This window comes from Vanessa tameamea, chromosome 21 (genome assembly GCF_037043105.1).
Source record: "Vanessa tameamea isolate UH-Manoa-2023 chromosome 21, ilVanTame1 primary haplotype, whole genome shotgun sequence".
NCBI classification, from domain to species: Eukaryota; Metazoa; Arthropoda; class Insecta; order Lepidoptera; family Nymphalidae; genus Vanessa; species Vanessa tameamea.
In genome coordinates this window covers 8966586-8978993 of record NC_087329.1, presented here as the reverse complement: position 1 = coordinate 8978993, position 12408 = coordinate 8966586, and the positions used below count along the sequence as shown (strand labels likewise).

The 12408-nt window shown below is 30.9% G+C and overlaps 1 protein-coding gene across 1 annotated transcript; it reads right to left on the bottom strand.

Moving 5' to 3' along the window:
* Positions 1-11168: 11168 nt before the first annotated feature.
* On the bottom strand, positions 11169-11997 carry LOC113395546 (3-oxoacyl-[acyl-carrier-protein] reductase FabG-like). The gene has a single exon (XM_026633152.2). It carries the CDS (start codon positions 11959-11961, stop codon positions 11212-11214), a length of 750 nt encoding a protein of 249 aa, XP_026488937.1. The 5' UTR covers positions 11962-11997; the 3' UTR covers positions 11169-11211.
* Between the last annotated feature and the right edge of the window lie 411 nt (positions 11998-12408).

Sequence of the window (12408 nt, the reverse complement as noted above, 5' to 3'; positions counted from 1 at the left end):
AATCTTGCGTGATATAAAAAAATCCGTAGTGGTATTTGTAGGAAGTGTAAAAATAAATAAACTACTTATACTATGAATTGACTTAAAATAATCCGTCGAGATCTATAAGAATATATTGATTTGTGAAAAATGTTTTTTTGAATAATATTTTAATTTTGAATAATATGAATATTTTAATAATGGCTGTATAATTGACTGTAAATTGGTAATAGAAACTGAACGTAAATATTTCTTTTTTTTTTTTTATTAAAACTGTACAACCTTACACCTACCAAGCTATATTTACTCCACTGATTTAGTCAACGTCAATTATTCTTTAATACTTATCGATTCATAATATATGTAAACATAAGATTTTAAACAAAAAAGTACCATCAATATCCGTCCAGTAGTTTTGCGCTTTGACAATCGGACATTATACAGTTTTATAATAGTGTTACCAATTCAAAATATCCAATCACCTAATTAAAGTCACCAAGCAAGTACAGTTTATATTTTCAATTTTTAATTCCCCAGATGGAATAATTCAAGATTTTACAGAGGGAGGTAAAAATCAATCCAATCTCCATTACAAAAAACAATACCCGCTAATGTTCAGTTGTATAGATCTATCTATAAATGAAATAAATATTGTTTGTTGGCATCATAAATAAGGCTGGAGACAGACGGAGGGACACGCGTCACCTTTTGATACATTTCCGCTGTCGTTATTAATGACAAGTCATCGGTGCCGTCCCGGCGGGCTGCCGGCTTGAGGGTTGCCAGAACGAAAAAAAGCACATCTTAGAAACAATTGGGAATATAACCAATTATCTTTAATCTATCAAGGCTGTTAATAAGAAAATTTATATTTATCGGGATATAATTATATGAGTCAACACCTAATTTATACAGTAATTAGTGCATATACTACTTAATATATAATATTACACGTTTTTTAAGTATTTTTTAGCTTTTGATATTGAATTAACTAAAAAATAAGCGGAAACATGAACAATGATATCTATAATTAATTTTCATTAATAATATCACTTCTTTTGACATAAATTACGTTGCGAGAATTTTGTAAATATTTTATAAATTATTATATTGTATTTTAGCATTTAAATTTTTATAAAACTATATTTATAAAATTACTTACTTTATTTACCAACAAATGCAATGTAAATGTTAGTAGATAATTGGAGAATGACTTTATAAATAAGTGTATTTTAAGCTTATGTTATTCCTTATTGTATATATTATTACAATTAGCTTAGTAGCATCGTTTTACATTTTTAACAGGTAATTTTTTTAATGTCACTCAAGCAAAATTTATTTTCGTACATAGAAGAAGTGAATGATTATTTAGGTAAATAAAAAAATGACAATATTAAAATATGTATTCATGGAATCAATTTCACAATAAATTATTAAGAAAAGTTTTAAACGATCGACCGTTACTTTTTTTATGATCGGATACAATTGAAAACAGCCAGCCCTTAGCATATCATACGTCGCGACCTGCCCAGCATAATAATAGATCGGGCCGGGGTGTTCCTCCCCGTAATATCATGTGAGAGACGCGCTGGTAAATTTATCAATAGCATTATATCGCGAAAACTGAGCACTCGCCTCGCCTTATATTTTATTCAACGTACGATGTTTTGACATCTATCTTAGAGATGGTGTGGAAGCTTGTTATATTTGGAAAAATCGCTTCGATACAAAACAATACGTCTCAATTAGCAATCAAAATATCTTTCATTGTGTGTAGGTTATTTTTTCCAAAGTCTTTGTGAAAGATGAAGCAAGAACCTTTGGTATTAATGTGTTCTGGAGTGAAGGTTGATTGATAATATTTAATTTGATGTTCTTTATACTCAATGGTGGTTAGACCGCGTTCTGTAGAAATTTTCCAACAGAAAAAAAAATGTTTATAGTAAGTTTTATACATGATGATGTTCTCAGTAACTTTATGTTTATTATTTTAAAGATATTTCACGGCATTTTTTTGTTCATAATATTTTTTTCTTATTTAAATCTTGATATTTTTATTAGTATATAGTTTTGAAGTCATGTTTTCTAATAATTGTAAGGGCCGTGAGCTTATAATATATGTAGGTAGATTGGAAGTTAACGAAAAAGTATTATGACCGGCGCAGGCCAATTTCAGTTACACAAACATAACCTGAACAAACAGACAAAACAAAAATACCGTCAAAAATAAGAAAGATTATAAATTGTCAAAATTGTATACGTTTTATTGTAAATTGAATGTTTTTTTAACAATCTGACTAGATTCACTGGAAACAAACGGCAATCACAATATTACGGTGACAAACATATACATTATGTAAGTATTTAAAATAGCTATTAAAATAAATTATTATTAAAACGTCAATTGATATAATTATTAATAAAATTGTTGTATTATTTTCGATAGCAAAACAAAACAACAATCAAAACGTTTTGATAAAACAGAATACTAAATTTAAACAAAGCAATTACTGAACGAAAAATAAATATAAAAATGTCAACAGGATGACGTCACACGGAGCCACGTAAGTCAGTATACAATTTACACAATATCTCTATACGTCAAGTTGTCAGAGACCTCTGGAGGAATCCACCCCAATTACTGCTAGAATTGTTTCCATCGTATCCTATCTATTACTTTCCTCTGACTTGGGAATATGGGACGGGTATAAAAAATAGTTAGTTTTGTCTTCCTAAGAGGGTCTGATTACGATGATTGATTCAACAACTATTTATCAAGGGACGTGTAAAGTGGTAATATTGTTTTCTGTTTGTAATAACGTCTAAATTACTCGTTATAAAAAGCGATGTTGTTTTTTTTGCAATTAATAAATACTAAATATGTAGCCATATTCAGTTAAGAACTTGTAATATGAATAAGAATTGTCTATATATAAATTATCTTTGAAATACATATGTGTATACAAAATAATTGTGGTCTTAAACCATTCAGAGCTGCAGAGATTTGAGGGAAGAAGTGGTTTTTATTCGTCTTGTAGGATTTTGTCTAAATAAACAATCATTGCAAGTTGAACATTAAAAAGTACCATCGACCGATGTTACAAAGTTGCCAGTCATAAAAACGTACATGTATACATGTGGCAGAATTTCGTTGAAATTAGACACATGCAGGTTTCCTCACGATGTTTTTCTTCACCGCCGAGCACGAGATGAATTATAAGCACAAATTAAGCACATGAAAATTCAGTGGTGTCTGCCTGGGTTTGAACCCGAAATTATCGGTTAAGATGCACGCGTTCTAGCCACTGTGCCATCTCGGCTCTTGAAGTTAAGAAAACCGATGTCATTTAATTAGTGTTTATTTTATTGTACATCGTCTATGTTCTCCTAAGGTTCCTTTCTGTTATTCTTGAACTTAAGAATTTATTTTAAGTGATTATATTATGTTATTAAAGTATATACCTATATAATATACATAATAATGTTACTTCTTTTTTCTTGTTTGTTTATTAACAATAAGGACAAAATTAAGTATAAACAAATAGTTACTTAACCGCGTGGAATGGTGGCAAGAATGCTACTAGCTTAACCTCGTTGAATTCCAATTTCTATTTTCTGGTAAAAATGAACCATTCCAAAAAAAAAATAAAATAAATAAATCTCATGTACATAAATAAAGTTTCTTTTTTAATTCGTATATTATAGTGTATTATATAATAAATTGATTATTAAATACATGTCCATGTCAATTTAATAAAATTCTAGCAGTTATTAAATTGACATGGACATGTATTTAATAATCAATTTATTATATAATACACTATAATATACGAATTAAAAAAGAAACTTAATTCATTAATTTTGTAGCATCTTAATTTTAATTGTACATGATTTACGATATAGCTGTATAGATTACAGTTGTTCGTGACCCGATTTCATACGAGTAAAATTTATAAAAAGTCTGCCCTCCCCTTAGAGTTGCAATTTCCAAAAACCCCTTCATAGCTGATAGTAACTTATAAAATAAAACTATATTCCAAATTCCATCCTAGACTGAGTATTTTTGACTGCGCGTTGAAAGTCAGTCGGGACAACCATTTTTTTGAACTACACATGTATATACAAATAATATTAATTAGTTAATTAAACTAATTGATAGTAAATATCCCACTGCTGGTCTTAGCCCTCCTATTCTTTTGAGCAAAGATTTGCTTTATACACAATATTTATATTGTGGTATATGACTCGTTACAAATGCTATGGTACATATATTCAAAACAATATTTAAACCAAACAAAGTACGTTTAATCTAAATCTCTCGTATCTTCCATCGTTAGCGCAAAACAAAACCAATAGTGCTCGCCTATAAATTCACAAGAACGTCCGAAACACTTGAAGTGTGTCTTAACCGCAGTACCGTGCGGTACACACATATGTTAGCCAAGAAAGGGTTAAGCAAGTGCTACCTGTGGGGCGGGGGTGGATTTACACCCCTCATTTGTTTGCGATGACCCCCAAGCACTATCTCCTGAACGCTGTACCTTGGTATCACTGTAGCATGTCGTGTTTAGAGTCGGGTTACATCGCGTCTTTATTATTATAATTATTTACAAGAAGTTTCATGAGAGTGGACCAAGTTACGCTTATATTTTTGATAACAATATTATATACTATTTATTTATATGATTAGTTGGGTACATGTTTGGTTTTGTGAGTTAATTTTTTTTGCCAAATTTCCCAGTCCTTTTTCCGAAACAACACATAAATAATATCCGCTAAAAAAACAAGACCCAACAATGAATACAGATTTTTTAGCAGCCTTAGTGCGATTATTACTTGTTTTATTAATTCTTGGAAATTTTTCATTCGTCGTTGCTGATAGTAAGAAATCATGACTCGACCGAACAGTAACCAAGCGCAGAACCTACGGCTTAACGTCCTTTTCGAGAGACAGAAGCAAAAGAGTAAGAGAAAACGTTAAAGCGCCATAATAGTACTTTGGGAAATGAAGTTTACTAATTTAACTTTAAACCTTATTTTCCAAAAGTAACATTTTGGCGCTTAAGCTTTTTTTCATTTCCATTGGAGAAATTAATTATTGGCCTTATCTGGGGTTCGAATTTCGTTTTCAGGACCTAGATTTTTTTTTTATAATTGTATTATATTGTGAGTTTCAAATGTATTTAGAGGCTTCGAATGAAATCAGCTCATGCTCGGCTGTATAATCGTATTATTAGTGCCTCCCACGGCTGAAAGGAGAGCGATAGATGAATGGTAACAACTGATCAAGCATTTATATAATGTGAAATAAAAAATAAACATCTTACGGCCTTATTTATAGACGATAGTCAAGTCAAAGTCAAAAATCTTTATTTATATAGAAGTGTTTACACTTGCTTATTGATTGTCAAAAATCTACCACCGGTTCGGAATTTAGCACCTCGGACCTGAGAAGAACCGGCGAAAGAAACTCAGCGGGATATATTTTTTTTTTTTTAGCCATTTTCCATGTACAATGATAATTATATTTTAGTTATTTGAAGCAGCCATACTTAGTGGCTGTTTAGTTAAATATCCTTGTGATTCACCTCTTTCTGCTATTAAAAAATTGTCTTATCTGTCCACGCTCACGGCCAAACTACTGAACCGAATTCGATGAAATTTGCTATGAATCAAACTTGAACATGACGCGGAACCCATAAAACAACAACCAGTACTTAACGTAATTAAAAATAAAATGAAGTAATTATAATGTGAAGTATATTTATGTGAGCTCATTGTTATCAAGACGCGTTAATGCAAAGGCATCGTACAGCTATTTTAATATAAAACTCATTCGCGATCCACGATACGATATTAGCGTCGGTGTTCCATTACGGGTGCACTTACCTCATCGCATCGCTAAGATTGGACGCTTAAGTAATGCGATGGCTCTCGGAACAAGTTTTGCATAATAGGATTTGTATTGTAGTTTCAAAGATTTTCTTAATGGTCGTTGAAGTTTTTCGAACAATAGCGATACTCAGATTTTCGTCTGATATAATGCAGTGGAAGAAAACTTTACGATCAACTGTTCCTTGTTGTCTTCGATTTGATTTTAAAGCTACATTAAAGTATGTTACAGTAAAGTAACAGGCTGTTATAGTCCCACTGTTGAGCTAAGGTATCCTCTTCTCTTGAATAGAATGGCGAACGCATAAAAAAACAGTGATTCTAATTACTTGGTTATAATGATTCGTTCAGAAACTATCATAAAAATAACACTCATCATGAACGCGTTGTTATTTTAATAATGCATACTAATTACATTACCTAATAAAACATGTTGATTTATGTAATTTATTTTATAATAAAATAAACAATGCATTGCGATTAGTGTTGCCAGGACCTAAAATAGAAAAGTTGAACACGGCACTAAATATTACGGACATTTGCTCTAAAAATCGGATATATTTTTTATCTTATTTTTTAATATTAATAATACAAAATATTCTCTAAGTAACGCATGTGACGTAATTTATTCAGTGCAAAACCGACAAAAAGTTCTCTTACAATTATTATGGCGATCGGTAATAGACGTAGGTATAGAAGGTGATGTGCTGTGGCTGTCATACCATGTCATGGCATGTTACAATGAAGTGCCAACTTTTGTAGTAATTGGCCAAAATGGGTCCAAATCTATTATTTTTAAAACACGATCAATTTTATATATAAGTGTAAATAATTAAGTTTAACATAATTTATTGGATGATCTGGGGACCATAACCAATCGCTTCCAACCTTTGGGCACGATGTTATGTCACTTGAACATGTATCTGTTGCTACACTGGGTCACTAGCTTCAAACCAGAATATACCAATATTAAGTACTGTTGGTAGAATACGCGAAAAATGATAAAGCCAAACAACCAAGAGTATTTAATGTATTAAATAATCTTTTAAACTGTTAAAAATAAAGGAAAAACTAATATCGTTTATAGTGTTTATTAATTTGATAGCGTCCGGGCGAGTTTCCAACTCTATAAACCTCTGATATCAGTCGGAGTCTGCTAGGAACGTATATACGGATTTCGTGCTAAGATATTTCAGGCTAAAGGAGAATTGAATCGAAATCGTAAACTTCTTTTGTATAACATAAAGAATATCAACTATTTTGAATTGAAAATTACCGTCCATTGTTTTTGTTTAGTGAAACGCTGCTTTAAAAGTGTGTCATAATTTATTTGATATTCGAAAGAAGAAGACACACCATTCGAACCAAATTCATAAGTGACGCCATAGTCTTATATATGAAATGATTTTTGAAGCCGCGTGCGTAAACTATTGTCATGTATATATTTGATGTTAATGTAATGCTAGGTTGTTATTTTTTTTTTATTATTTCATTTACAACATCACAGTTGCCCGTGCCTTTTTTTACATTTTACTTTTATAAATTTTGGCGTTTTTATATTTTTACTGAACATCAGCAGATCCTCGCTGGACTTTATGCTTGTCGTCTTCTTGGAAGACGTAACCCACTATGATTTTTTTATTTTTATTTTAAAGTTGTTATTAATTATTTACAATTAATTTATATCACCACTAATTGTCGCCCCCAGCTTCGCTCGTTTTAGGGTGGATTGTCAGATGTTAGGTTTAAAGAAGTAGCCGTATGAGTCGTTGGGGTTCAAGTTTACTTCACAACAAATTTCATAAAATTCCTTTCAGTGGTTTGACCGTGGTTATTCGTTATGTATAAAAATTGTTTAATAAGTAGCTACATAACCTAGTTATTAAACGATTGTATATCTAAATTAAATAAATATATTCTAGTTTCATACATATTATAGTATAATAAATATATAATTAATTATATTATTAAAAAATATATATTTATTTTAAGTATTTATTATCATTTAACACTGCGGAGTTTAAAGCCGTAAATACTCGTAAACTTTTGCTATCTTTGGAGGCAAGCGCGATCGTAAACAGGGCTTCGCAAAAATTATCGTCTACGAAACAGATGGTTCGATTAAAAACAAAATGTAACGCTTAATTAAACCTATAAATAGTACAAAACTATCTCGTTTTCTGATTCTGTCTGTAAATTCGCTTACTTCTGCTAAACCACTCAACGGAATTTGATATAGTTTTCACTCATAGAGAGAATAATTTGTAACGAAGATATGTCTACATAGTTTGTAAATATTATGTTATCCAATTAACTGTTTTCGTACACTTACAGGTTTAACACTGATTAAATATTAGGAGACATATATTTAAAAAAAAATTTAAATACTGTACCTATGCCATATCGGCTCTGACATAGACTATATAGTATGTTAATGTAATTTTTTTTTTAGATATAGATATGTGAACGAAGTCGGAGAGCAAATTGTCGGCTCTTATCTGCGTTAAACGTTGCCAAAACTATTTGTAGGTACTCTACTGACATACTATGTAATTAAAATGGTAGAAAAGAATAACTACTGAGGTTCTTGCTGGTTCTTGTCGGTTCTCGGTAGAATCTACTTTCCGAAACCGGTGGTAGCTTTACATTTAACAAGACTATTTAAAAATTCTTTTATAAGCTTAATTGAATAAAGAATATTTTGATTTTGAATAAAAACAGTTACCAAAATTAGGCTAAAAAAAATCGATGCTCGAATCGTTCTCTCTGATGCCTAGCATCATGAGTCGTGTTAAATAGCACGAGATCAACGTTCTATTTTATCCGTATCAACACGGGACGTTTAGCTAGGTTATATGTATATACAATTTAATCCCTCAAAGTGATCCCTCAATATAAAACGATACCGAAAAACCATTATTAAAACATTACAAAGGATTTATTCGAGCCCAAAAACCGGGCAAACATCGATGTTCAATATTTGTATACAATTAGCTACGCCGAAGGGACCAAGGGAAGCTAATAAGACGTAAGATAAATCTGTTTGAACAAGACTTTGTTAAGTATTCTTTGTATATAATAGAAAATTTATCGAAAGTTTGACAGAAGAATCACGTAATTCGCCCAGTGCTGGGCAAAGGCGTTCTCTTCACGCTGCTCAACTCTTTTGGGTGGGTGTACATAAAAGACAATTACTTCCGACATATAAATTTTCCTAACCGCCGAACACGAGTAAAGTTATAAAAACCAATTGAGCGCGTGAAAATTAAACAGCGTTTAAGCAGATTTAAACACACGGTTTCGGTTATGATACAGGTGTTCTAATGTATTCATCAGTAAAGCCAAATATTACTTATAGTTAATATAAAAATATAAGAAATTGAAGTATTTTTTTATATTATATAAGTTATTTCAATAGAAAGTTGTTTTGGTTTACATAACTCAATTATAAATAATTAGCACACTAAACATTGAAACATAATATTTTTAATTTCACTATAGAGAACCTTAAATAACATAAAAAAAATTTTAATACCTTATGAGTTTGATGATCAGAATCGTTGATCAATTGATAGATCTTGCCTTGTTTCAATTACAATGACGGTTCAACAGTAAGAAGTATTACTAGTAGTTAGTGAGTTAAAAGTAAGAACTTTATAAACAGCGTACTTGAATTCAAGTATGTATCTTAAAGATGACTCATAATATTTAACAAGGCAGAATTGGAAATTTTCCTTATTTTTTAAGTAGAAATAAAGTCACAGAAATGTAAACACGTCGTATTGAAATACTTATAATATTTATTTTCTTAGTTATTATTTGCTAAATTATAATATATATAAAACGTATTCCTGTTGACAATAAGCATATTTTTGTAGTTGTAAATAAGAATTTTAGTATTTGTAAGAGTTTATCATCCTTCTTTTACGTTCTGTGTCGGTTGAACATTATTCCTTTGTCTAAAAAGAAAACAGGTCCGTTCATTAACGGACAACAGGAACAAAGACAAGAGACTTATATATTATATATGAGTTCCAAGCTAACTACACTTTTTTATTTCAAGTGTGCAGTTCAAAAGAGACGTCACTTTTGACAGTGTTCGTACATGACAAATGTTTTCTTTTTATGGTTTTATTATAAAATTTAAAATAGGGGTTGTAATGATACAAAAAGTGATATCATTACCTAATAAAGTATTTATTTATATTTTCTCAGTTCTTAAAATTTTGATATCTTTATTGAAAATCAATCTTCTTTTTCATGTAGTTTTCAATCGTCATGTACAGTTTTGAATTAAATGTAAAGGTACCACTGATTCGAAATGTAGCTTCCATCGAGTAGAATTAGCAAGAAAAACACTCTTTCATCAATTTAATGACACAGTTTAAGTCAATCAAATACAATAAAATTTATCCTCTCCTCCTACCTGGAAATTAACAAATACTAACCATGCTTTTTATCATGAATAATATCTTGTATAGAATAATATGCCTTGTTTATTTTTTTGACATAATTTTTGAGATTGATTTTATAATATTCTATTGTTACTAATATTCCAATTATCCGGTTCTTAGCAATTGTCTTAGGATTTTCGTAATGATCTGATTTGCCCTACGGCGTATTACGTAAATATGAGGCTACGACCAAATTATTTATTTTATTAAATAAAATATTTAAAAATGGTTTTATATTTTATAATTAAAATACGATTCAATGTAAATAAATAAATAAATAAATATTGGACAACATCACATACGTTACTCTGATCCCAATGTAAGTAGCTAAAGCACTTGTGTTATGGAAATCAGAAGTAACGACGGTACCACAAACACCCAGACCCAAGACCACGGAGGTCGTCAAAAATGTTTTGACTTTCTAGCCGTACTTATTTTATATGCGTTTTTGTTAGTAAATTTTATTATTATTATATTTTTCCACATAAGAAACATCTCTTACATTATACAGGTTTAAAACTAAATGGCGCTAATATTTACGATAAATAATTTAGACCTTGCGATAAGAAGTTATCTATTAAATATTACTTAATTAGTTGTATAATGATTAAAATGTTACACATTTATTATTTTGGGTATTTAATTTCAATTGCATACATATTTATCTTACAGAATATTTATATATGTGTTCAAAATTTAATTTGTATTTTAACCATAATGTTGCATAATATTGGCGCACCATACCTACTTACTTTGAGAACTGTAAACTGATATCTCAAAGGTAGATTTAAATAACATGCGAGTATCTTAAAGAAACGAAAAATTAAAATCTAATAATATTTATTACTACATAAAAAACTTATACAAGGACAATGATTCATTTTAATTATCTCAAAAGACTACCGTTATCAGTTACGTAATCCGATCCAGTTATGGCTTTAGCTTTGTCGCTAGCTAAAAACAGTATAAGATCTGCAATTTCATTAGGATCAGATATTCTTCCAAGTGGAATTTCGTAATTTATTTCGTCCATTGTTTTTGGAACTCCAGCGTTACTCAATATATCAGTTCTGACAGGTCCCGGGCTTATCGAATTGACTCTGACACCATGAGGGGCAAGTTCTCGTGCTACATTACGAGTAAAATGATCAACAGCTGCCTTAGAAATAGCATAGCATATCATTGGTTCTTTGAACGTCACCTTACCAGCTATACTTGATATGTTGATGATGTTTCCTTTTGTTTTTATCAAATGAGGGGCAGCTAAATGTGTCATGTGAACTTGAGCCCTAACATTGAGGTTCATGACAGTATCATATACTGACAAAACGTTATCACTAAGAATATTAGCAAAACCTATCATTCCTGCATTGTTGATGACAACATCTATTTGGCCAAATTTTTCAACTGTATCATTTATGACTTTTTTAGCGTCTTCGTCCTTGGTTATATCAGCTTTGATTGATAGATATTCCTTTCCTGTTGCAGCACATTCGTCTGCCACTTGCTGTAGTTTCACTTCATTTCTTCCAACAATAACTACATTGGCTCCTTCTTTAGCGAACGATATTGCAGTAGTAGCGCCTATACCGGAACTAGCACCGGTTATTAATACAACTTTATTTGCGAAACTCATTTTACGTAAGTGACTCTCAAATGAAGTGCTCACAGTGATGAGTGGCGACTTAACCCAAATATATATTTAGATAAGGTGAATATTCAGCGATAATATATGTGATTAAATTATGATAATTGTATAATATTTATCGCAAGATATTTAATCATTGTTTTTCAAAGATTTGTATCGTATTAAAATGTATTGATGCCGAGAGCCGAGATGTCTCAGTGGTTAGAACGCGTGCATCTTAACCGATGATTTCGGGTTCAAACCCGGGCAGGCACCACTGAATTTTCATGTACTTAATTTGTGTTTATAATTCATTCTTCATTCAATTCTGCCACATGTGTATTCCAACCCGCATTGGAGCAGCGTGGTGGAATATGCTCCAAACCTTCTCCTCAAAGGGAGAGGAGGCCTTTAGCCCAGCTGTGGGAAATTTACAGGCTCCTAATGTATGTAATG